The sequence below is a fragment of the Dama dama genome, chromosome 26, assembly GCF_033118175.1.
Source record: "Dama dama isolate Ldn47 chromosome 26, ASM3311817v1, whole genome shotgun sequence".
NCBI classification, from domain to species: domain Eukaryota; kingdom Metazoa; phylum Chordata; class Mammalia; order Artiodactyla; family Cervidae; genus Dama; species Dama dama.
This window is the reverse complement of record NC_083706.1, coordinates 22,001,345-22,029,140: the sequence shown is the minus strand read 5'-3', so window position 1 is coordinate 22,029,140 and position 27,796 is coordinate 22,001,345. Positions and strand designations below refer to the sequence as shown.

The following is a 27,796-nucleotide window of genomic DNA, read 5'->3' as shown; positions in this document are numbered from 1 at the left end:
TCCAGTTCAACTTGGTTCTAAATTAACCTGACCCTGAGTTGTATGGAAAGTTTTGATATCAGAAAGTCTTTGACTTTAATATTCATTCTTTCAGGCTTCCCAGGTGGCCTGGGAAGAGGTAAAGAACCTGCCTGCCAATGCAGGAGACATAGGAGATGCAGGTTCAATCCTTGAGTCAGGAAGATCCCCTGGAGGAAGACATGGCAACTCACTCCAGTGTTCTTGCTTGGAGAATCCCATGGACAGAGAAGCTTGGCAGGCTACAGTCCATAGGGTCACACAGAGTCGGACACAACTGAAGCGACTTAGCACACACACTTTGATTCTTTTATGATTTCACAGAAAGGGTCTCTGTTTCCATACTGCCTCATAGAGCCATCACCATCTGTTTAAATAAACACTCAAGAATCTCTCTAAATTCTCAATGTTTAGGCAATACAATTTTCGAGATAGGAATATTTTAATTTTTTATATTTTTCTATTTAATGTTATTAGTACACATCTTTTCAGTGGGAATGGAAAGAAATTTAGGCAAGTCTAGATTAGCTTGATTTTTCTTTTCAGATGAACAGCTTGCAATACCCCACAAATGGGTTGTCCTAGTGGACGCAGGCCATTGTGTGACAGATCTGTACCTTAGCCGGCTGACTGGCATAGAGGAATCAGCAATCTGTGAAATGGCTCTTCAGAAGTAATTTTCCTCCGAGGGTCAAGGAACTTGCGGTTGTCATTTCACTGAAATGGTTTTGCTTCTACTTGCAGTCCTGTCACCAGCAGCAAACACAAAAACTGAAAATGCGAGGTGATTCCTTGTTCATTTTTCATCCTCCCTGCCTAAGTACATTTCTTGAACGTCATTTCAGTATTGCCTCCTTTTGTCTACCTCAGTGAAGTTTTGAATTTATACGTTAGGTTTTTATTTATGAATTAGAGCCTTGCTAAGATTTCTCTTTTAAATAGGTCATAATACTATATATAAAAATGTCTTGAACAGAGGAACATGTTTGTAGAAGACTATGTATTAAAGAACACTTTGTTTTTAGTCTAGTGAGCCTTAAAGGTAAACAAAGGTTATGTAAAGTGGAATCAGCTCTAGTTATAATTAGCTCTGTCTGTTATGAGGTTGAACCAAGTTATCGACCTCCATTTTCCCCCGTTACTCTTTAAACTTCACATAGCTTCTGGAGTGTTATTGTTGTTATCATTATTATTAATGATGTTATGTGCCTTGAATTGGATCATACTCCTGGATAAAACCCTTTAATGACTTCATACAATGATAGACTAAAACCTAAATGTTTTACGGCATCTAAAAATCTCATATTTAGTTTGATTCTTTTTTGTCCCCTGCATACTTTTCATTCTCATTATGCAGAAGTGAGATACTTCAGCATCTCGTGTTTCTTTAGATTTGTTCTGCCCTTGCCTTTGCTTTTTCTCTAATTTCAGTCCCACTTTCATTCTGGCCTGGCACATCCTTACTCACTTTTACAGGCCTGACTCCATGAAGCCTTCCAAAACCAGCTCAGGTGTAGGTAGCCAATTCATTTGTCACTTGTGTTCTTTGCGGCTTTGGTAGTACTATTATCATCTGATGTTGTTGTTTAGTTGCTGTCATGGCCAACTCTTTTGTGACCCCATGGATTTTAGCCTGCTAGTCTCCTCTGTCCATGGGAATTCCCAGTCAAGAATTCTGGAGTGGGTTGCCATTCCTTTCTCCAGGGGATCTTCCCCACCTAGGAATTGAACCTGCATCTCCTGTATTGACAGGTGGATTCTTTACCGCTGGGCCACCAGGGAAACCCATGATCCCTTGTAACACACTGTATTTTAAATATACACTTTCCCACTCATGTCAGTCTATTCCATTCATCAGGCCAGGAATAATATTTTTGGTATTTCTTATCATCCAGTCCAGTATACTGTATTAGTTCTTAACCTTGAACTTCAAAATTCTTTACAAAAAGATTCCTAAACCTCTTTTACCAAAGATTAATTCCTATGCTACATATGTGGTTCATAGATATATTGTACCTCTTAGATTAGAACTTACTGTAAATTACAAAATAAAAAAATTGTCTTTAAAAAAATTCTTTTATCACCCAAGTCACATGGACCAGGAATTTTTCCTAAGATTCTTGACTGATATGGCAGTGATGTGCAACAAATAACAGGGGTTGACCCACTTATATTGTATAGCTACTCTTAGTTGTGATTGCTAATAAGAATTCTGGAGGCTCAAATTAACAATGGCCATGAAGGACAGCAATTAAGGCCATTTGTCTTCTAAATGTGCCAGTGTGGGTTCCACTGGTAGTTTAAATTTATATATGGAAGTCGCTCATCCTATTATAATGGGCAGTGAAGGCCCTGAAGGTATGTGTTGCAAAGCAATAAGTCATTTTAGGGTCATGATAGCCAATTATATTTTGAGACAAAATTTCCCATTGCTATGGAAAGATTCATTTCCTAACAACCTCTTCATTGATTAATTTTAAATTAAAAAGTACATCATTTTTCATGAGAGCATTTATATAAAGGCTATTTTAGGCATATTTAAATGACAGTGTTAAGACTTCAACCTGCTAAAGTTTTGTTATTGTAAAGGATTGATGTGGTCATAAGAGTGATTTGAGGATACCCAAATCATATTCCACTTTTGATAAAGGTTTTCAGGCTATAGTGTGATCTGAACATTTCTGATTTTGCCTTTTTTTGCCTATAACACTGGCTTGTCTCTGTCATTGGTGAGAAATATAACTTTTATTCTCAAATTGATAAACTTTTGATGAGGGAAATGAATTTTTCATTTACTGAGAATTTATAGGCCTGAAATTTAACAGCCCCCCCTTGCCTGCTTTTGGTCAGAGAATTCACTGAGTTTCTTCACAGGGATCCCCATGGAAACTAAACAAAAAAGCTACTCGAAAGGAGGCAGGTTATTGGTTTTTCTCATTAAGTCCACTGCTGGATTTTCATTAGTTCTAATCCATTTTCCTTCATGATTAGATATATAGGCCAGTTCTGGTTTTCACGAATTGAATAAGCGAAATATGTTGAGTTGTGTGTGCCTGTTTATGCAGGCTGAGATGCAAAAGTAATTATTCTTCTTCTGCCATAAAATTACCCCAGAAAATAAAGCCAGGAAAAACGACTGATGTAGAGGGGAAGGGCCACCTCCATTTTTAAAAAAAGAGGTTATTAAATACAGTGGAGGGGCTGAGAGTGGTGGTAGGCTCATCTGATCAATTTTATGCTTCATTCCGTTTTTCCCCACTATTGTGTCATAATTGTGTGTGAAAGTAATCTAAATAAAGTATGGAAGCATGTTTCACTGACCACAAGCGCTTTAGACCTTACAAAAGTTTAAGTATTTTGTTTGCTATTATGACTAGATTTCAAAGTGTTCTTTTAAAGCAAGAAATTTGGTAAAACTTAGATATTGTGGGACTTCCCAGGTAGCTCAGGCGATAAAGAATCCGCCTGCCAGTGCAGGAACCCTAAGAGACCTGGGTTCGATCCCTGGGTGGAGAAGATCCCCTGAAGAAGGAAATGTATACTGGAGGCAACTCACTGCAGTATTCTTGCCTCAAAAATTCCATGGACAGAGGAGTCTGACAGGCTACAGTCCCTGGGGAACTTGCCTTATAAAGACAGTTTTCTCTCTTTTCCCTCCTTCCCTTCCCCCTGATAAAGCTGTTAAAAACTATTTGTTTATATAGTTAAATGTATCTTCTGTTATTATTCATATTTAAAAATCTGTGCCTTCAGCCATACTTCTGAGCCTCAAACCAATCTTTTATTCAAACAAGATACTGATAGAAGTTTCAATGTATGTGAACATTTAATGAAGGTAGTGATAGATAGAAATACTGTTTATTATTAAATTTATGAGTATGACAATGTACATTGCAATCTAATGTGTTTTCCAGCACATCTACTGTTTAGAGTATAACAGTAATTCTTCTTTTCCCCTTTCAGGTGGCTGTACTTTTGATGATGGCCCTGGAGCTTGTGATTACCACCAGGATTTATATGATGACTTTGAATGGGTACATGTTAGTGCTCAAGAACCTCATTATTTGCCACCAGAGATGCCTCAAGGTAAGTCATTCTGTTTACTGGGGTTGGAAAAGTCCGTTTGGAATATGTAGCATTTTCTTTTATTAGGTTATAATATAATAATTTGTTATAACAAACTACTGTGGTCAAACTACTTGACCCCATCAAAGACCCTCAATGGATTCTTTGCCTTTTCTTGAATAACTTTATCTAACCCTTTGTTCCTCAAGAAAATTCACTGTAATCTTCGTTATCTCTGACCCTGAAAAAAATGTAAGTATTAGTGCTTGTTTTCCCATTTAATAAAAAAGCAAAATGGAAATAAAACCAAAACATAAAAAAAATAGAACAACATCCAAAATCCTTTCAAAACTGTCTACATTGTGAGATCAGCTCACTTACTACCTCTTCTATTAAATCATAAGATTTCATGTAATCAGGGCACTTTAACGACAGAAAGCAAAGAAGAACTAAAGAACCTCTTGATGAGGGTGAAGGAGGAGAGAGAAAAAGGTAGCTTAAAACTAAATGTTAAACAACTAAGATTATGGCATCCGGCCCCATTACTTCATGGCAAATAGAAGGGGAAAAGGTGGAAGTAGTGACAAATTTCCTCTTCCTGGGCTCTAAAATCACTGGAACCAGGAAATCAGAAGACAGCTACTTCTTGGCAGGAAAGCTATGACAAACCTAGACAGCGTGTTGAGAAGCAGAGACATCACTCTACCAACAAAGGTCCATATAGTCAAGGCTATGGTCTTCCCTGTGGTCACATACAGTTGTGAGAGCTGGACCGTAAAGAAGGCAGAGCACCAAAGAATTGATGCCGCTGAACTGTGGTGTTGGAGAAGACTCCTGAGAGTCCCTTGGACAGCAAGGAGATCCAACCGGTCCATCCTACAGGAAATCAGTCCTAAATATTCATTGAAAAGACTGATGCTGAAGCTGAAACGCCAATGTTTTGGTCACCTGATGAGAACAGCTAACTCACTGGGAAAGTCCCTGATGCTGGGAAAGATTGAGAGCAGGAGGAGAAGAGGGTGTCAGAGGATGAGGTGGCTGGATGGCATCACCGAGGCAATGGCTGTGAATGTGGGCAAACTGCGAGAGATGGTGAGGAACAGAGAGGCCTGGCGTGCTGCAGTCCATGGGGTCACAAAGAGTTGGACGCAGCTTGCAGCCTAAACAACAGCAGCAGCCAGACTGAAGAGAAGCTTTCTTGTTTCATGGTAGGGAGAGAGCTTATCTCATGCCATTAGCCATCAGCATGCCATTGGCTCTCAGGAGAGACAGGCTAGACAGAGATGGAGATGGAGAGGACTTTTGTGAGTTGACTGTAGAAAAATAAGGCTGAGCCCTGCTTTCTTTGCCTTGATCTTGTTATACCCTTTGCATTTTGGTTTTGTGAAATAGTGCATCTTCTTATTGTTTAAGCCAGTTCAAATTGTGTTTTCCCTTAATTATTAATAACATAGGATCTTAACATATACATACCATTTTATATACTAGCAGGCTAATATTTGTGCCTTCAGTTCCAGACTAGTTTGGAAATAATGTCAACCTCTGTGTGTGTATATTATTAAATTGAAAAATTGAAACTGCAAATAGAAATTTTAAAATACTTTACTAAAGAGAGTAAATTACTTTCCTATTACTCAGAAATAAAATATGGAATATAATTATGTATGATCATGTATATAATATATAATATACTGATAGTTAATAATGTAATATGTTAATATACTATGCAATAACACATCATTTTATTATAGTATATTATATAGTATAGTATATATATCATATAGTATATTATCATATATTATCATATACATGTAGTATATTATCATAGTATATTATCATATAGTTTGATGAGATGTTTGCCTATTAGTAATTTAAATTTTAAAATATAGTTTCAGTGTTTTAATCATAATATTATACACTTTATTTTTCTTACTGTTTCACCCCACGGTGTACTCTTTGAGAGCAGTGTGAATTAAATCTGCTTTCTACCCTAAATTGTTACTTTTCATGGGTGAGTATACAATTGGACACTTCTGTAGCTGAGCTGAGCCATAATTTCCAGAGGAATTAATTGGTACTAGGCGACTAGTACCCTTTGCTTCTCATATTTGACCCTTATGTTGTCAGCAGACTTATTTATTTATTTATTTTTGCATTCTTTATGATTTCCTTTATTTAAATGTTAAAAAAACAGGTAAAACAATAAAATAGAAGCCATGATAATGTTTTATTTGGTGTATGTATGACTATAAGGAGGTTTAAAAGAGTCTTCTTAGGGTGCCACTAATATTCTACGTATGACCTGGGTAGTATTTTACCAAGCATGATCACTTCATGAAAATCCATCCAAGCTATGCTTAAAATTTACTTTTTAATTTTTTAAAATTTTTATTTTACATTGAAATACAGTTGATACACAATATTGAGTTAATTTCAGGTGTACAACAAAGTGATTTAGTTGTACATACACAAATATTCTTTTTAAGATTCTTTTTCCATATAAGTTATAACAGAATCCTGAGGAGATTATATAATGTATATATATGTTTTATATACATATATATATATATATACACACACACACACACACATATATATATATATATATACACATTATATAATGTATATATATGTTAATCCCAAGCTCCTAATTTACTGACCCCACCCCCGACACACACACACACGCACTTTACCCTTTGGTGACAACAAGTTTGTTTTCTGAGGCTGTGAATCTGTTTTTGTTTTGTAAATAAGTTCATTTGCAATATTGTTCTTTATATCCCACATATAAGTGGCATCATATGTTATTTGTCTTTCTCTGTCTTACTTCACTTAGTATGATAACCTCTAGGTCCATTTATGTTGTTGCAAATGGCATTATTTCATTTTTACGCTATTCCATTGTACATATATACCACATCTTCTTTACCTATTCATCTCTTGATGAACATTTAGCTTGGCTATTGTAAATAATGCTGTAGTGAACATGGGGGTGCATGTATCTTTTTGAATTACGGTTTTTTCTGGAGGTATTCCCGGGAGTGGGATTGCTGGATCAAATGGTAGTTCTAATTTTAGTTTTTTAAAGAACCTCCATACTGTTCTCCATAGTGACTGTACCAGTTTGCATTAGTGTATGAGGTTCCCTTTTCTCTCAACTCTCTCCAGTATTTGTTTTAGTGGGCTTTTTGATGATGGCCATTCTGACTGGTGTGAGGTGATACCTCACAGTAGTTTTGATTTGCATTTCTGTAATTAGCGATGTTGAGCATTTTTCCAGGTGCTTTTTGACAGTTTATCTTCGTTGGAGAAATGTCTGTTTAGATCTTCTGCTCATTTTTTGATTGGGTTATTTGTTGTAGACTCATTTAGTTGTGTATTGTAGGTTTGTATTTCCCCTCAAAGGTACATAACCTTATTTTCCTGGCACATCTTAATTAAAGAAACTTCTGTAATATTTTATCTGTGCTTTCTCTGAGGTATATTTAGAGTGAATTTTTATATAAAAGTAGAAGGGGTGGGCTGTGATGCACATATTTTGACTGTTTATCATCAGAGAACAATCAGAAAGATGTTGATTTATGGAAATGTTACCATTGTTAATTACCATTGAAAATGGGTAATGAATAACTGAAGAGTTACTTGCTCAGATGACCTTGTTGGTTCACCTTTGATGAGCAGCTTAATCGGTGGTTACAGTACAGGATGATGTGCACAGAAAATGAAAGTGTTTGAAATTCAGCCACATCTTTCAATTAATAGGACATTAAGTAATTAATCATGCAGAGGAGGGAAAAAGGTCATGGCCACTTTATTTTTGCAAATGCAGTTTGTATTTGGTTTTTGTAGATGTTGAAAGAAAGTATGTATCTGTTCTTTTGCTGTTCTCTTTTTATAATCTACACTACTTTTTTTTCATTTTCCTTCTGATATTCCTCTAAAATCCTCACTGAACATTATTCATAATTCAGAAAAAAGGAGATAGATTTATCCTACTAAAATTTTATGAATGGTCCATTTATTTTAAAATAGACATGTTTATTTTTCTCAATTATTAAAAATGAGAAAACTCAAACATTTAGCAGCCCAAAAGTAAGGCTGAGTCTCTGATGCAAACATATTTTTCCCCTTTGGAACTATTTAAAACATAAAAAAAAAAATAGAGTACAGTTGATTTCCAATGTTGTGTTAGTTTCAGGTATACAGCAAAGTAGTGAATCAGTTATACATATTTTGGATTGACCAAAAAGTTCATTTTTGGGTGTTTCTGTAAGATGCCTAGTTAGCACAATGGTGAAGAATCCACTTGCCAGTGCAGGAGATATCCCTGGGTCGGCAAGATCCCCTGGAGGAAGAAAATGGCAACCCAGTCCAGTATTCTTGCTTGGAAAATTCCAGGGACAGGGGAGCCTGGAGGGCTGCAGTCCATGGGGTTGCAAAGAGTCAGACATGTCTTAGCAACTGAGTGTGCGTGCTACAGAAAAATCCAAATGAGCTTTTTGTCCAACTCAATGCATATACATATACATTCACATATACGAATGCATGTACATATGGCTTCCCAGGTGGTGCTAGTGGTAAAGAACTTGCCTGTCACTGCAGAAGATGTAAGAAGAGATGTGGGTTCGTTTCCTAGGTCAGGAAGATCCCCTGGAGGAGGGCATGGTCACCCACTCCAGTATTCTTGTCTGGAGAATCCCATGGACAGAGGAGCCTGGTGGACTACAGTCAGTAGGGTCCCAAAGAGTTGTATACCACTGAAACGATGGTATTTAGCATGCATGCACACATACATATACCTATATTCAGTCTCTTTTAGATTCTTCTCCCACATAGACCATTACAGAGTATTGATTAGAGTTCCCTGTACTATACAACAATTTTATAAATATAATGTGTGGATGTCAACCCCAGTCTCCCAATTTATCCCTCCCTCTCTTACCCTCTTTGTTTTCTACATCTGTAACTCTGTTTTGATACATACATTTATTTGTACCCTTTTTTAGGTTTCAGATATGAACAATATTATATTTGTCTTTCTCTGTCTGAATTCTTCACTCTGTATGATAATGCCTATCTAGGTCCATCCATTGTGCTGCAAATGACACTATTTTGTTTTTATTCACTGAATAATATTCCATTGAATATATGTACCACATCTTCTTTATCTATTCCTCTGTTGATTGATGGGCATTTAGGTTATTTCCATGTCCTGGCTATTGCAAGTAGTACTGCAGTGAACTTTGTGGTGCATGAATCTTTTTAAATTATTATTTTCTCAAGGTATATGCCAAGGAGTGGGATTGCTGGATCATATAGTAGCTTTATTTTCTGTTTTTTTTTTTTTTTTAAGGAACCTCCATATCGTTCTCCATAGTGGCTATATCAATTTACATTCCCACCAACAGTGTAGGAGGGTTCCCTTCTTTTCACACCCTCTCCATCATTTATTGCGTGTAGATTTATTGATGATGGCCATTCTGACTGGTGTGAGGTAATACCTCATTGCAGTTTTGATTTGAATTTCTCCACTAATTATTGATGTTGAGAATCTTTTCATGTGCTTTTTAATCATCTGTATGTCTTCCTTGGAGAAATGTCTATTTAGATCTTCTGGCCATTTTTTTTTTTTACTGGATCATTTGTTTTTTAAATATTGAGCTGCATGAGTTGTCTGCATATTTTGGAAATTAATCCCTTGTCAACAATCTTGTTATTGGACTCTCTTTACAGTACTTGGACATTGTTAATTGGCATCTGTTTGTTGATCTTTTTGTCCTAAAAAGATAGCAGGGAAGAGATAAGAGTGAATAAATAGATTAGATACTAAAAGAATGAAGACATATAGAAAAGAAAATTACTTCTTTTCGTTTGAAGACATAATGCTGTTAATGATTGCTTAAAGTGTTCTTCAGCAAAGCTGTCTTTGTCAGCTGATAATGATGGTGATTGAAAGGCCAGCGTAGGACATTTAAAATAGCATGCAAAAGAATGAGTATATCCTAATGGCCAAAAATCATATGAAAATATGAGTACCTGCTCATCAAAGGAATACAAATTAAAGCCACAACACATGGAGCAAGAAGATGAAAATTAAAATTTCAAGTGTTGGTGAGAGTATCGAGCAAGTGAGAGTCTTCATATACTGAACTTTGGTCAGGTATCAATCTGTATAACCTTTTTGCAAAGCCTAATTTCCCGGAAGACCCATTATGAGGTATCAGCCTAGCAGGACTGAGCATACATGTTTTCTAAATAATGTGTACAAGAGCACTTACAGCACTTAGTATCCAAAATAGTCCGAAACTGAAAACAATCCAAGTGTCTGTCAACAGTGCCATGAATAAAATCATGATAAATCCACATAATGTTGCAACGCAAATGAACAAACTGTTGCTATATATGATATGAATGAAGTTTACACACATAATCTTGAGGGAAAGAAACTAAACACAAATGTACTGTGTTTCATTTATGTAAATTTCAAAAACAGGCAAAACTAATGATGATGTCAGGATATTATTTACCTACAGAAGGGCCTAGAGGGGTGGGGAGTGGTTAGTGCTTGGAAGGTGGCAGGAAGGGGATTTCTGGATACTGGTAACGCAGTCTTTCTTGATCCAGATGGTTTTTTCACAGATAAGCTGAAATTGAAAAATCATTGAAGTGTATAATTATGAGTTGTGTTCTTTTCTCTATATGTCTTATATGTTAATAGAAAATGCCAAGAAACAGAATAAATAAAATCAGAGCTCACAAGGATACTTTGGGGAAACTAGACAAAGAATTCAAAGATGTTACAGAGTAGAATGAAAGATATATAATAGGACACCTCAAATGGGTTGAAACTCCTTTTTTTTCCCCTCACCAACCTTTATGCCTTCTCCCACATTCAAAGATAATATGCTCTTTGACATCTCTGAGTCTTTGTATTAATATGTTTCCTTTCCTCTGTTTAGGCAATTCTCTGTTTATCCATTCATCAAATTCCTACCCATTCTTACTATGTCTGCTCAAGTTCTCTCTGCTTTGGGAAGATTCTCCTGGCTGGCATGGAGTTTTTATATAATATTTCTTCTGTCCTCACTTTCAGATATGCTGTCCACTGTACCTGGTACATATTTCAATTGCAGGCTGTCATAATACTTTAAAAATATCTTCTTTTCTCCACTAAACTATAATGTCCTCATGAACATAAATCGTATTTTTCTTCTTTGATTTTCCAAGTCATTATTTCATTTTACTTAGGAAAAATGTCAACTTATATAATGTGGTTTAAAATATTTTGGTCAAGCATTAAACAAAAAAGGTCTCCCTCTTGCTTTAAAATTAATTGAATTAAAAATACTTTACTTCTCAATCATTACATTCAGTTCAGATTTTAATGTAATTAGAAGATCCTCATATACTTAATAATATTTAGCTTTTGCCTTCATAAATGATTTCACCTATTTATTTTGGTTTTAATTTAATTTAATTTTATTTTTTTTTCGTTTTTTATTTTTTTATTATTTTTTTTTAAATTTTTTATTATTATTATTATTATTTTTTTTTTCCAGTGGGTTTTGTCATACATTGATATGAATCAGGCATGGATTTACATGTATTCCCAATCCCGATCCCCACTCCCACCTCCCTCTCCACCCGATTCCTCTGGGTCTTCCCAGTGCACCAGGCCGGAGCACTTGTCTCATGCATCCCACCTGGGCTGGTGATCTGTTTCACCATAGATAGTATACATGCTGTTCTTTTGAAATATCCCACCCTCACATTCTCCCACAAAGTTCAAAAGTCTGTTCTGTATTTCTGTGTCTCTTTTTCTGTTCTGCATATAGGGTTATCGTTATCACCTTTCTAAATTCCATATACATGTGTCAGTATGCTGTAATGTTCTTTATCTTTCTGGCTTACTTCACTCTGTATAATGGGCTCCAGCTTCATCCATCTCATTAGGACTGGTTCAAATGAATTCTTTTTAATGGCTGAGTAATATTCCATGGTGTATATGTACCACAGCTTCCTTATCCATTCATCTGCTGATGGGCATCTAGGTTGCTTCCATGTCCTGGCTATTATAAACAGTGCTGCGATGAACACTGGGGTGCACGGGTCTCTTTCAGATCTGGTTTCCTCAGTGTGTATGCCCAGAAGTGGGATTGCTGGGTCATATGGCAGTTCTATTTCCAGTTTTTTAAGAAATCTCCACACTGTTCTCCATAGCAGCTGTACTAGTTTGCGTTCTCACCAACAGTGTAAGAGGGTTCCCTTTTCTCCACACCCTCTCCAGCATTTATTGCTTGTAGACTTTTGGATAGCAGCCATCCTGACTGGCGTGTAATGGTACCTCATTGTGGTTTTGATTTGCATTTCTCTAATAATGAGTGATGTTGAGCATCTTTTCATGTGTTTGTTAGCCATCTGTATGTCTTCTTTGGAGAAATGTCTGTTTAGTTCTTTGGCCCATTTTTTGATTGGGTCATTTATTTTTCTGGAATTGAGCTGCAGGAGTTGCTTGTATATTTTTGAGATTAATCCTTTGTCTGTTTCTTCATTTGCTATTATTTTCTCCCAATCTGAGGGCTGTCTTTTCACCTTACTTATAGTTTCCTTTGTAGTGCAAAAGCTTTTAAGTTTCATTAGGTCCCATTTGTTTAGTTTTGCTTTTATTTCCAATATTCTGGGAGGTGGGTCATAGAGGATCTTGCTTTGATTTATGTCGGAGAGTGTTTTGCCTATGTTCTCCTCTAGGAGTTTTATAGTTTCTGGTCTTACATTTAGATCTTTAATCCATTTTGAGTTTATTTTTGTGTATGGTGTTAGAAAGTGTTCTAGTTTCATTCTTTTACAAGTGGTTGACCAGTTTTCCCAGCACCACTTGTTAAAGAGGTTGTCTTTTTTCCATTGTATATCCTTGCCTCCTTTGTCAAAGATAAGGTGTCCATAGGTTCGTGGATTTATCTCTGGGCTTTCTATTCTGTTCCATTGATCTATATTTCTGTCTTTGTGCCAGTACCATACTGTCTTGATGACTGTGGCTTTGTAGAAGAGTCTGAAGTCAGGCAGGTTGATTCCTCCAGTTCCATTCTTCTTTCTCAAGATTACTTTGGCTATTCGAGTTTTTTTGTATTTCCATACAAATTGTGAAATTCTTTGGTCTAGTTCTGTGAAAAATACCGTTGGTAGCTTGATAGGGATTGCATTGAATCTATAGACTGCTTTGGGTAGAATAGCCATTTTGACAATATTAATTCTTCCAATCCATGAACACGGTATGTTTCTCCATCTGTTTGTGTCCTCTTTGATTTCTTTCATCAGTGTTTTATAGTTTTCTATGTATAGGTCCTTTGTTTCTTTAGGTAGATATACTCCTAAGTATTTTATTCTTTTTGTTGCAATGGTGAATGGTATTGTTTCCTTAATTTCTCTGTCTGTTTTTTCATTGTTAGTATATAGGAATGCAAGGGATTTCTGTGTGTTAATTTTATATCCTGCAACTTTACTATATTCATTGATTAGCTCTAGTAATTTTCTGGTAGAGTCTTTAGGGTTTTCTATGTAGAGGATCATGTCATCTGCAAACAGTGAGAGTTTTACTTCTTCTTTTCCTATCTGGATTCCTTTTACTTCTTTTTCTGCTCTGATTGCTGTGGCCAGAACTTCCAACACTATGTTGAATAGTAGTGGTGAGAGTGGGCACCCTTGTCTTGTTCCTGATTTCAGGGGAAATGCCTTCAATTTTTCACCATTGAGGGTGATGCTTGCTGTGGGTTTGTCATATATAGCTTTTATTATGTTGAGGTATGTTCCTTCTATTCCTGCTTTTTGGAGAGTTTTAATCATAAATGAGTGTTGAATTTTGTCAAAGGCTTTCTCTGCATCTATTGAGATAATCATATGGTTTTTATCTTTCAATTTGTTAATGTGGTGTATTACATTGATTGATTTGTGGATATTAAAGAATCCTTGCATTCCTGGGATAAAGCCCACTTGGTCATGGTGTATGATTTTTTTTAATATGTTGTTGGATTCTGTTTGCTAGAATTTTGTTAAGGATTTTTGCATCTATGTTCATCAGTGATATTGGCCTGTAGTTTTCTTTTTTTGTGGCATCTTTGTCTGGTTTTGGAATTAGGGTGATGGTGGCCTCATAGAATGAGTTTGGAAGCTTACCTTCTTCTGCAATTTTCTGGAAGAGTTTGAGTAAGATAGGTGTTAGCTCTTCTCTAAATTTTTGGTAGAATTCAGCTGTGAAGCCATCTGGTCCTGGGCTTTTGTTTGCTGGAAGATTTTTGATGACAGTTTCGATTTCCTTGCTTGTGATGGGTCTGTTAAGATCTTCTATTTCTTCCTGGTTCAGTTTTGGAAAGTTATACTTTTCTAAGAATTTGTCCATTTCATCCAAGTTGTCCATTTTATTGGCATAGAGCTGCTGGTAGTAGTCTCTTATGATCCTTTGTATTTCAGTGTTGTCTGTTGTGATCTCTCCATTTTCATTTCTAATTTTGTCAATTTGGTTTTTCTCTCTTTGTTTCTTAATGAGTCTTGCTAATGGTTTGTCAATTTTGTTTATTTTTTCAAAAAACCAGCTTTTAGCTTTGTTGATTTTTGCTATGGTCTCTTTAGTTTCTTTTGCATTTATTTCTGCCCTGATTTTCAAGATTTCTTTCCTTCTGCTAACTCTGGGGTTCTTCATTTCTTCCTTCTCTAATTGCTTTAGGTGTAGAGTTAGGTTATTTAATTGGTTTTTTTCCTGTTTCTTGATGTAAGCCTGTAATGCTATGAACCTTCCCCTTAGCACTGCTTTTACAGTGTCCCATAGGTTTTGGGTTGTTGTGTTTTCATTTTCATTCATTTCCATACATATTTTGATTTCTTTTTTGATTTCTTCTATGATTTGTTGGTTATTCAGAAGCGTGTTATTTAGCCTCCACATGTTTGAAGTTTTAACAATTTTTTCCCTGTAATTGAGATCTAATCTTACTGCACTGTGGTCAGAAAAGATGACTGGAATGATTTCAATTTTTTTTAATTTTCCAAGACCAGATTTATGGCCCAGGATGTGATCTATTCTGGAGAATGTTCCGTGTGCACTTGAGAAAAAGGTGAAGTTGATTGTTTTGGGGTGAAATGTCCTATAGATATCAATTAGGTCTAGCTGGTCCATTGTGTCATTTAAGGTTTGTGTTTCCTTGTTAATTTTCTGTTTAGTTGATCTATCCATAGTTGTGAGTGGGGTATTAAAGTCTCCCACTATTATTGTGTTACTATTAATTTGCTCTTTCATACTCGTTAGCGTTTGCCGTACATATTGCGGTGCTCCTATGTTGGGTGCATATATATTTATAATTGTTATATCTTCTTTTTTGATTGATCCTTTGATCATTATATAGTGTCCTTCTTTGTCTCTTTTCACTTCCTTTATTTGAAAGTCTATTTTATCTGATATGAGTATTGTGACTCCTGCTTTCTTTTGGTCTCCGTTTGCATGAAATATTTTTTTCCAGCCCTTCACTTTTAGTCTGTATGTGTCTCTTGTTTTGAGGTGGGTCTCTTGTAGACAGCATATATAGGGGTCTTGTTTTTGTATCCATTCAGCCAATCTTTGTCTTTTGGTTGGGGCATTCAACCCATTTACATTTAGGGTAATTATTGATAGGTGTGGTCCCGTTGCCATTTACTTTGTTGTTTTGGGTTCACGTTTCTACAACCTTTCTGCATTTCCTGTCTAGAGAAGATCCTTTAGCATTTGATGAAGAGCTGGTTTGGTGGTGCTGAATTCTCTCAGCTTTTGTTTATCTGTAAAGCTTTTGAATTCTCCTTCATATCTGAATGAGATCCTTGCTGGATACAGTAATCTAGGTTGTAGGTTATTCTCTTTCATTACTTTCAGAACGTCCTGCCATTCCCTTCTGGCCTGGAGGGTTTCTATTGATAGATCAGCTGTTATCCTTATGGGAATCCCTTTGTGTGTTATTTGTTGTTTTTCCCTTGCTGCTTTTAATATTTGTTCTTTGTGTTTGATCTTTATTAATTTGATTAATATGTGTCTTGGGGTGTTTCGCCTTGGGTTTATCCTGTTTGGGACTCTCTGGGTTTCTTGCACTTGGGTGGCTATTTCCTTCCCCATTTTAGGGAAGTTTTCAGCTATTATCTCCTCGAGTATTTTCTCATGGCCTTTCTTTTTGTCTTCTTCTTCTGGAACTCCTATGATTCGAATGTTGGGGCGTTTCACAGTGTCCCAGAGGTCCCTGAGGTTATCCTCATTTCTTTTGATCCTTTTTTCTTTTTTCCTCTCTGCTTCATTTATTTCCACCATTTTATCTTCTACCTCACTTATCCTATCTTCTGCCTCCGTTATTCTACTCTTGGTTCCCTCCAAAGTGTTTTTGATCCCATTCATTGCATTATTCATTTGTAATTGACTCTTTTTTATTTCTTCTAGGTCTTTATTAAACAGTTCTTGAATCTTTTCAATCTTTGTTTCCAGGCTATTTATCTGTAACTCCATTTTGTTTTCAAGATTTTGGATCATTTTTATTATCATTATTCTAAATTCTTTTTCAGGTAGATTCCCTATCTCCTCCTCTTTTGTTTGACTTGGTGGGCATTTTTCATGTTCCTTTACCTGTTGGGTATTTCTTTGCCTTTTCATCTTGTTTAGATTGCTGTATCTGGAGTGGGCTTTCTGTATTCTGGAGGTCTGTGGTTCCTTTTTGTTGTGGAGGATTAACCCAGTGGGTCGGGTTAGACGATTGGCTTGTCGAGATTTCCTGGTTAGGGAAGCTTGCGTCAGTGTTCTGGTGCGTGGAGCTTGATTTCTTCTCTTTGGAGAGCAATGGAGTGCCCAGTAATGAGTTTTGAGATGGGTCTATGTGTTAGGTGTGACCTTGGGCAGCCTGTATGTTGATGTTCAGGGCTATGTTCCTGCGTTCCTGGAGAATGTGCGTGGTATGTCTTGCTCTAAAACTTATTGGCTCTTGGGTGGTGGCTGGTTTCAGTGTAGGTATGGAGGCTTTTGGACAGTCACTTATTACTTAAAGTTCCTTGTAGTCAGGAGTTTTCTGGTGTTCTCAGGTTTTGGGCTTAAGTCTCCTGCCTCTGGATTTCAGTTTTATTCTTCCTGTAGTCTCAGGACTTCTCCAACTATACAGCCCTGATAAGAAAACTTCTAGGTTAATGGCTAAAAGATTCTCCCCCGTTAGGGACACCCAGAGAGGTTCACAGAGTCACAAGAAGAAGAGGAGAGGGAGGAGGGAGATAGAGATGAACAGGAGGAGAAAAAGGGGGACTCAAGAGGAGAGAGACAGATCTACGCAGCTGTCTGTTCCCAGAGTGTTCTCCGTAGCCCAGACACCTACAAAGATTCACAGAATTGGACTGGGAAGAGAAGGGGAAAGGAGGACATAGAGGTGTTCTGAGGTAGAAAACAGAGAGTCAAGATTGGGAGAGAATAATCTTCGGTTTAAAAATAGGGCTTCTCTTTTTTTTTTGTAAGGTTATAGTGTATTGGAAATGAAAATTAAGGAGTAGTAGAGGAGTACTACAGGACTTTAAAAGAAATAAGAGAAAAAGAAAAATAGAAAATAGAAGAGAAAAAGGAAAGAAAAAAAAAAGAGAAAGAAAAAAAAATTTTTTTTTTCCCCCCTAATTAAAAAATCGTAAAAGTCTATGGAAATGAAAGTTAAGGAGTAATGGGGGAGTAATAGGGGATTTTAAAGGAAAATAAAAGAGAAAAAAAAGAAAAAAGAAAAAAAAGAAAACAATTAAAAAAAAATAAAAAAAAAAAAAGAGAAAAAAGTAAAATTACATCTAGGAGTTTCTCTGGAGCTGTTGCGGTCAGTGTGGGTTCGGCTCAGTTTCAGATAGCTCCTCGTTCCGGCTTACGCTTCTCGATATCTACAGGCTCCTCCGGTGTAGACAATGTTTCCTAGAGGGATTTTAATCTGTTGCACCAGTCCCTTCTGAAGCGGTTCCCTTTGTTTATTTGGCTTCTGTTTGCCGGTCTCTTCAGAGCCTCATTTCCGCCCTGACACAGGCGGGCGGAGGTGGACTCTTATTCAGGTAGCTAGTTCCGTCGCTCTGCGGGGAGGGGCTTGCGCCGCGGGGCTTGCGCCGCGGGGATGGGCTGGGGCTGCCAGGAGGGGCCGACCCTGCTTTCTCCGTCTGCGCCGCTCAGGCTCCCGGCTGTTCTATACGGAGCGCGCCCCGCGCTGCGCGCGGTTCCAGCCCTCGGGTGTTCCACAAAAGCGCGGAAGGAAAAGCTGCGCCTGCTCTCAGTGCCTTCCCCGTCAGAGCGGTCCAGGCAGCCAGGGGCTCGGTGGGCGCACTCTCCCCAGGTGTGGCGCGCCCCCTCCCCTCCGCGGACCCAGTCTCAGTTTCCGCTGGCGCCAGTCGGGTGCGCGCGCCTTCTGCCCTCCGCGTCCCCAGCCCCAGTCCCCGCCCGCGCCGGTCGGGTGCCTGCGCCCTGTGTCTCGCCGCGACCTTCCCCTCCCCCCTGCCTCCTGCCTCCGGCGGGGCTGGGCCGGTCCGCAGCCTGCGCGCTCTTCTCTGGACTTTCTCGGTCTCTTTGTTCTGTGAACGGCCGGCAGTGTGTTCGGCCGGTTAATTTACTCTCTCTCCTTTGGTTCCCACAGTTCAAGTTGGCAACTCACAGAAGCTCCCTCCGATTGTCCTCCGGGCACTCAGGCCCGGACCCTACCCCAAGCAATGCCGCCTAAGAGCTCCCCGGACGGATCTCCGTCCTTAGCTCTTTTGTCTCACGTTTTATCTTTTATATTTTGTCCTACCTCCTTTCGAAGACAATGGGCTGCTTTTCTGGGCGCCTGACGACCTCAGCTAGCGATCAGAAGTTGTTTTGCGAAGTTTGCTCTGCGTTCAGTTATTCTTTTGATGAATTTGTAGGAGAGAAAGTGGTCTCCCCGTCCTACTCCTCTGCCATCTTGCTGCTGTCTCTGGTTTTAATTTTAAATGTTATTAATACTACCAAGAAGGAGCTCATTTTAAGGATCTCTCTCTTTTTCTTTTACTAGTCAAATTAATTCCAATCTTCTACCCCTTAAAAATCTAGCCTATAAAAATCAAATCCATAGAGAATGAAAGGTGTTGCAGGGAAGTAGAAATTGTCCTTCAATCTCAAATACATCTGTATTCTTGACCTTGTCAGATGTTCCTTTCTACTTATGACATCATGAAACAGATTCACTGTACCATTTTGCTACATGTTCTGACCTAGATCTGAGCATAGACATTGTGATAGACATCTCAATAAATTTATCTTCATCTGTAATTATGACTGCTTTTTCCTTTTAACAGGTTTTATAAAATGACTAATTGAATTTTAGTTTAGAGTCTCTAGAGTACTCATTTGACAGTTTAAAATTATGCTATGTTGTATTCTACTTTCAGTCTAGTACTTTTCACTGATGATAATGTAAATCACTATGCAGAGTCCCTTCTGTAAAATGCATACATTCTGTCTGTCTAAGTATCTATTTATGTCTATCTATCACAGTAATAAAAGCCCTCTGTTTTTAAATTAATCTGAAGGTTGAAGAAAGAAACCATTCCTCCTAGGTTGTAAAGCTTAGTGAGGTTGTGATTCAATAGTTTAAAAGCCCAACTAGGTATCAATTCTGCCCCCTTGTCAAATCCTCAGACTGAAATTTAGAGAGCAAATGGCATTACACAGAGAAGAATGAATACTGAACAATATTAATAAATGTGCTTGTAAATTAATTTATTATTTTTGGAACAGTGTATCCTTTTTAAAATTTCTTTTATCCAAGAGTTTATAAATAATTAGCCAGGTTGTTAAAATAAGTTTTGTCTTCTTCACATATTTATTTGAAGAGACTAAATGTTTTTTGTATTCAGTAGTGAGCATGCATAGGTCTCATGATTTTGTGCCTGACTTTCTTCTGATATTGTGTCATATAGTGAAAAACAAATGAAATATTATATTTAAATAGTAGCATTTGTTAAGTAACACAATTTCAGCTAGATTTTTCTATGTAGCAATAGTCCCTTAGTTTTCTAAGTAAAGACCTACTCACAACTTACTAAATAATATTAGTATTCAGTATATCGCATTTTAATGTATCTGAGAAATTTCAAGGGAGTTTTTGTGTTATTTTACTGTTTCATTGGGAACCTTAATCACTCATTAAAATGAGTGGGTAGCCTTGCAATCACCCTCTTACAGACAGTTGATAATAAAGCATGTGTTTTTACAAGATCATAATTGCTTAATTCTCACATATCTGAGTTAACAGAATTATTTGATAGCAAATCTGTCAGAGTCAAAATATGGCAGAGAGTGGTAGAATAAAGTTATGTGCATGTAATGTTGGTTAAGAGATAGTGAGTTGCAATGTTACAGCTAGTTTTGTTTAGAGGATAAAGCAAATCAGGCCAAAATGTTGGTTTATTCTGTTTGTCATCTAGTTATTATTGTCTGTTGATGCTAGCAAAGATACTGTGTTGTGAACCTTGCCGTTGTCTTAAGCACCACTTGAGAGATGGGTAGTAGTGGAGAGAAGAGGGGAAGGGTGGCGAGGAGAGAGAAGGAAAGGATAAGAGAATAACTTAACGTTAGTTCATTAAAACAGATGGAAATACTGTAAGTATTGAATATAGACAATAGATTCTAAGAAGGTGACAAAGCCTAAAACCCTCAGTTTCCAACTGGAAGGCTATGCATCAAAATCAATCGATTTTTAAACTTAAAAAAAAAAAAAAAAAAGTAGAGTTCTCTTTTTGAAAGCAGTACTTCTCAGCACTCAAAGATGTAAAATTGATAACTAAAAGCCACAGATCCCAGAACTTGCTTGCTTTGTACTCCCTAACATCCCTACCCTACCCCTTTCTCCACCACCCAGTTCCATCAAAATGGCTTCTCCAAGAAATACTTATGGAAGTAACATTCTAAGGGACAACTTTAAAATAATAGTTAAATGCACATTCAACACTTCAGATAAGCCTCTGTTTAGTGAGTACTTGCTCCCATTGGCTAAGACTTATTGGTAGTTTACTGGGTTCCTACTATACCAGGGACATGATATATATTTTTAATCCTCACGTGGACCCTGCAAAATTAGTGACGGTTTAGAGATAAGTGGAGTGAATAACTTGCTTAGAGCTGCTTAGGGATTGAATTTGAAGTTGGGTCTATCTGTCTAATATCACAATTACTGTTGCTACAGTGCTATCCTTCTTGATAAACTGTGGTGTAGCTGATACATTTCCTTCACTTGGTCTTGCATCTTTACATCTCTTATAAAAGGAGCTATATATTAGGTTTATTCCACAATGTTTTCCTACTACTTCATCTAAATCCTGTTTTTTTCCAGAATTTAAAAGCTTGAAATGATTGTCTCTTAATCTTCACATGAAGTGGGGTCTGAGACTTGCTGTTGTTTAGAACTGCAGTTGAGCTTTGGGGTTTCCTCATGATATTCTCACCCACTAGTAAGAGGAGCTGACCTTTCTTTGACTTACCTGTATGTTATTTTTAGTTATTTGATGAACACTTGCTGCATGGCTGTCTAAGCAAAACCTTAGAAACATATATATTATCTGCTGTCTCGTTAGAGCATTTATGGTAGAAGGAAAAATTTTGGACTAAAGAACTCAGACTAAAAATTAGGGTTTGAAAATAGTTTTAAGACACTGTTTGCAATAGGATATTTTAGGACCTGAATTATGGGCTTATTTCAACATGCTCTTCCAAACCATGTTATCATGTGTCTATTGGTGCTTTTGCCCTCAGCACAGAGAAGATAGTTTACCACATTTGAGTTGCTTATTAAAAACAGTAGGAGTTGGAGGCAGTGCAGGGTCAGAGAGTGAAAGGCTGTAATGGACCCTGTGAAGGGTGAGCCACTTCATGAGGGCAGGTTTTTAATGTAAGTACCATTACCTTGTGAACATAAATGCAGCGTGAAGAATGTCTAAATTACAGTGGACAGAAGTGGCATGCTGAGACAGGAATATTTTCCTGTTATTTCAGGTATGTAATGTATCTAAGTTAGATATGTCTCGATATATCTCAGGGGGAGAAAACAGGTCAGTATTTTAAAAAAACAAAGAAAAGAAATTAATATTGGTGTCAGTGTTAGAGAACTTCCAATCTCCTAAATGAATTAGGGGTAAGAATACAGAGTAATTTCAGAGACTACGCAGTCATCTTTAACATGTGCCTTAAAATCAATACATGGTCTAAGGAAACAAAATTACTTTTCCTTGGTGGGGAGAAAGACTGAAAGTACAGTTATGACCTTATACGTCCCTCTCCAAAAATAAACTTGCCTCATGATGGCTAAAGAACTCTTTTAGACATTCTCAGCTTCAAAGGTTTGTCTTCAAACATTAGAATGCCAGGAGAAAAAGTTACACAAAAAAAGCAATGAAATCTAAGTGATTAAATTAGGGATTATTTACAAATATGTGAATTTAATTTTCTCATATAGTTAATGTTGTAAAAAATACAGAGCTATGCATATATATTTATCATTACATTAAAAAGATGCTTTGAATATCTTGGATGATTGTCAGTTTTTCAACCTTGTATCTGTCAAGAGTACGATGGTATGTTGACAGACCTTTTCCCCCTCCTTGAAGGAGGAAATTATTGAGTATTTAATTATTATAATAATTAAATTATTATTCCCTTGTTATAATGTTTCTCAATAGAAGTGAGATGTTTTATACATTAAGAGCATGTGACCACTTATAAATGCCCGCAGCATCATGAAATCTTCATCTGGGGATGTGGATAAAAAGATACACTGACTTGCTTCTTGTAGTTTATGGAATAAAGTAGGACAATTCTACAAATTTTATCAAGTCAATTATATAACTCTGTGCCTCTCTTCCTCCCCTAGTTCTGAAATAGTTGGTGGATTAAATAGAAAAGTGGAATGGCAAATACGGCTATTGAAAAATTATATTTTGAGTGCATGGTTTTTATCCAAGCTAGGGTAGACTTAATGGATGATTTTTTTAAAATGCTCTTCTGACCATTTAGGCATTTTTACATGTCATTTCACTTAAATTTCATAAAAGCCCTTCTAGGTATGTATTAACACATCTTTTAGATGAAGGAACTGAGGTTCAGAGAGGCCAAGTAAATTTTCAGAGGTTTCATGTCTTGGGAAACTCAAGATTGGGAATTCAAGTATAAAGAGCTACAGTGTAAAGATCTCACTTCTGACCTCTCTGTAAACAAACTGGAGTACAGATCTTCCTGTAGAGACTACAGAAGAAAGCAAGCTTCAGGGCTGACTTGAAAGTATGGCAACACTTCTCTCTCATGCCTTCTCCAGCTCCAAATGGTGGAGAGCCCAAGTCAAAATGTCTTTAAATCATAAATAAACAAAGCTGCTTTCACAGAAGAGGAAGTCTGGGACTGCTAATTAAGTGATGTCCTTGAGGTTCCAGGTGCTTTTGTCTCTCTGTTCCTCTACTCTTAAGGTTATCTTTAACCTCAGGCTTGCTCCCCTCATGGGTATAAGATCTGTAGCTATTCTAGGTGTTAATTTCAGACACTAAGAAAAAGAGGTTGTGTCTTCATTATGTCTGTTTCTTTGTTTTTTAATCAGCATTAAGAACTTCTCTGAGATGCCCATCAACAGATTTATCTTCTTGTCTAATTGGCCAAAATCCTGTCCCATACCTATGTCTAAACCAATCAGTGGTGAGCAGAATAAAACATGATTGGATGATACTTTGAAGCCTGTACTCCTCCCCTAACTGGAGCAGAGGTTGAAGTTAGTGCCAGCTTCCCCTCATCTTGTTGCTAGACAGGTTGTAATGGGATAAGGATGGGGAGGATACTGGGTAGGTAACAACAATGCCCCTTGCAGAACTATTTGATGCAGATATAGGAAAGGAATATAGGTAGTAGAATTCAGAAGCTGTGAGATTTAGAAGAGTGGACAAATAAAGCAATTATTATAGCAACATGATATTCTCTAATACATTGCAAGCCTAGTGTCAGTTTTTTCTTGATTTCAAAGCATTTACTGTATCTGTAACTTGAGAAGTGGGAAATCTTCGTGCCCTATTTCAGTTATCTGGCCTTCGCTTGTGGCTCAGCTGGTGAAGAATCCGCGTGCAATGTTAGAGACCTGGGTTGGATCCCTGGGTTGGGAAGATCCCCTGGAGAAGGGAAAGGCTACCCACTCCAGTAGTCTGGCCTGAAGAATTCCGTGGACTAGTCCGTGGGATCTCAGAGTTGGACCTGCAATTATTACTATGGAGGGATTTTATATTCTCACTTGTTTTCTTATGACATAGAAGAAATAAGTTAACATACTTTATAAAAACTCAAAAGTCAAATGTTTTATAATGTAGATGAACACATGCTAAAGATATATTTAATTGATTAATGTAGAAGCCAGGGGGATGGTAAGGCTTGTTCAAAAGATTACAGGAACAAGGGAAGCATTTTTAGGCATGAAAAGAGTGCTGTAGTAAGATTCCTAATTTTATACTAAATAAGTTAATGTCTAACAGGGTAATACATCTAAAACCTTTGAGGTTATCTTTACTATCAAACAGAAATCATACGCCACTCTACTAGACAAAATTTATTTGCCCTGTTAAGTCTCATTTGTATTGCCATGAGCTTTCTGCAAGTTAACATATTCTCTCACAGTTTTATAAAATGTCATAATCAATAATGAATAGTGAATCAGACAAAAGTACACACAGTTAAAAAATTAGCTGCTCCTTAAAATGGCAGCACCAGCTCGATGGACATGAGTTTGAGTAAACTCCGGGAGTTGGTGATGGACAGGGAGGCCTGGCGTGCTGCATTCATGGGGTCAGAAAGAGTCAGACACGACTGAGTGACTGAACTGAGCTGAGTGAAGGATATGTAGTCATTCTTTTGCCTAGTTTTTTAACTTTTTTTTTTTTTTTTAACCAATTCTCCTTTATGAGCATAAATGCTCTCGGAAGGTAATCTTGTTAAAAAGAACAACAGAAAAAATAGCTAAAATGTATGGCGCATACCAAACAATTATTTTTAGTTTCTATGGTCTCATAAGTTAAGGGAACAAATCTTTGTGCTTGTGCAAAGTCCTTTTGGCTGTAGCAGTAAAGAGCCTGCCTGCCAATGAGGGAACCTTTGGAGACGGAGGTTCGATCCTTGGGTTGGGAAGATCTCCTGGAGGAGGGCATGGCAACCCACTCCATTAGTCTTGCCAGGAGAATCCCTGGGACAGAGAAGCCTGGTGGGTTATGGTTCATAGAGTTGCAAAGAGTTGGACACGGCTGAAGCCACTTGGCATAGCACAAAACCTTTAGGAAACTTCACAGTTACGAGCAAAGGCTTTTTGAAATTTTTATTTTTCTGAATTCAGAGTCTTTGCATACAGGCAGAATCTAAAGAATTACTGCAGATTAGTCACTTGACTAGGGCTTCCCTGATGGCTCAGAAGGTAAAGAATCTGCCTGCAATGTGGGAGACCTGGGTTTGATCCCTGGGTTGGGATGATCCCTTGGAGGAGGGCATGGCAACCCACTCCAGTATTCTTGCCTGGAGAATCTGCATGGACAGAGGCTACAATCCATGGGATTGCAAATAGTCAGACACGAACAATTGACTAAGCACAGCATTTGACTAAGATAGTAGCATAGGTGATTGAGAACAAGGGATAATATCAGTATTTTAATATTACTTATACTAATATTTATTACCATCATTTATATTGATTTCTATTAATATTTAGTATTTAAAAATAAAAATAGAATCTATGAAGTTGTGTTTGTTTTTAATATCAAAATCATAATAAAATCAGTTTAATGCACCAAAGAAATTACCAGTAGAGATACAAAATCTCTGCTTAAATACACAGAAAATTAGGAATAATTTTACAACCTGTTGTTAAGAGGAGGTTGAAATTGCTAAGATCAATTTGTTTTTTAATAGAAGAAAAACACACTTCCAGTCTGGCATTCATGTGATATTTGGCAGTAAAAGCTAAGGAAAAAAGTCACAAAAAAGCCTATCAAAATTGAGCCAAAGTTTTCTTTGGCTCAAAGAGGAACCCAAAGTCCCTCTTTTTGGGACTCATTATTTGCAGGTATTATGCTTTAAAAATATCCAAAATAAATTTTTCTCTGCAAACTTGTTACAGTTTCTTATGCCCACTGAAGTTTTACCTGGACTACTTTGTTTCAGAGTTCTGAAATAATCTTATTTTTTCCTTGAAGACAAAGTTACAGTCTTTTCCCTGGTACATAACAGGTCATCCCTTGGTTCATGGGCAACTCCACTTAATGTCAAAAGTCTGTTTCAGAAAAGCAGATATTCTATGTGAGATTGCTAAATAATAGGAAGTCAGTTTCCTATTATTTTAAATGCAAACAATTTTAATGTGTCACATTGCTAACCGAAATGCCTGCTTAAAACGTAACGAAAAGACCGCAAATGTAATAGGTTATCAAGGTAGGTAGTATAATACTTGATGGGGATGTTTGGATGGCACCACTGACTCAATGGACATGAGTTTGAGCAAGCTCTGGGAGTTGGTGATGGACAGGGAGGCCTGGCATGGTGCAGTCTGTGGGGTCCCCAAGAGTCAGACATGACTGATCGGCTGAACTGAACTGAACTGACAAAGCTTGAAATTTTTTTCCTGATTCAAACAATTAATATGATTCAAATAATTAAACATATTAGAGTTTCTTTGTATGGAATAGATTGCTTTGTATTAAATATATCTGCACACTTTCCAGTCACACTGAACTTTTCAGTGTAGTTAAACAATTCTGATGTTTTACTGTGTTTGAATGTAGCTTGCAGCTGTTGTCACGCATAGTTTTCAGTCAGTTCAGTTCAGTTCCGTCTCTCAGTCGAGTCTGACCCTTTGCGACCCCACAGACTGTAGCACCTCAGGATTCCCTGTCCATCACCAACTCCCGGAGCTTGCTCAAACTTATGTCCATCGAGTCGGTGATGCCACCCAACCATCTCATCCTCTGTCGTCCCCTTCTCCTCCTGCCTTCAGTCTTCCCCAGCATCACGGGCTGTTCCAATGCGTCAGTTCTTCACATTAGGTGGCCAAAGTATTGGAACTTCAGCTTCAGCGTCAATGCTTCTAATGAATATTCAGGACAGATCTCCTTTAGGATGGACTGGTTGGATCTCCTTGCAGTTCAAGGGGCTCTCAAGCGTCTTTTCCAACACCACAGTTCAAAAGCATCAATTCTTCGGCGCTCAGCTTTCTTTATAGTCCAACTCTCACATCCATACATCACCACTGGAAAAACCATAGCTTTGACTAGATGGACCTTTATTGGCAAAGTAATGTCTCTGCTTTTCTCTTAGTTTTATTTACATACTATCTTGATATTTTCTGTGTGTGTCATAAGTAAAAGTATTTTTTAAGGAAAAAGTAATGGCAAAAACCTTTGTTTTGAGAGATATCTTTATTGAATTGTGTATTAAAACAAAAACTATATTACTGATAAAATGTTCACAAGGGAAACCTTTTGTGGGAACACCTGTGAATGGAATGTGTCAGAAGTTCACCTAAAGCTAGTTGTCAGGACAAAGGAATTTTTTGAAAATTTATTTTTTATTTAGATAAAATTGATTGATAACATTATATGTTTCGTGTGTACACCATTATATTTCTACATCTATTTACACTAGTGTGTGCTCACCACCAAACATTTATTTTCTATCCATCTCTGTACAGTTGAT

At 37.2% G+C, this 27,796-nt stretch overlaps 1 protein-coding gene across 4 annotated transcripts in view; it reads left to right on the top strand.

The window, feature by feature from the left end:
- Nucleotides 1-27,796, top strand: part of PTPRK (protein tyrosine phosphatase receptor type K) — a 611,833-nt gene that overhangs the window by 133,190 nt on the left and 450,847 nt on the right. For all 4 annotated transcript variants that reach the window (XM_061130449.1, XM_061130448.1, XM_061130452.1 and 1 more), the window contains exon 2: nucleotides 3,982-4,104. In XM_061130449.1, coding sequence (XP_060986432.1) covers nucleotides 3,982-4,104 — 123 coding nt within the window. The remainder of the gene's footprint in view (nucleotides 1-3,981; nucleotides 4,105-27,796) is intronic.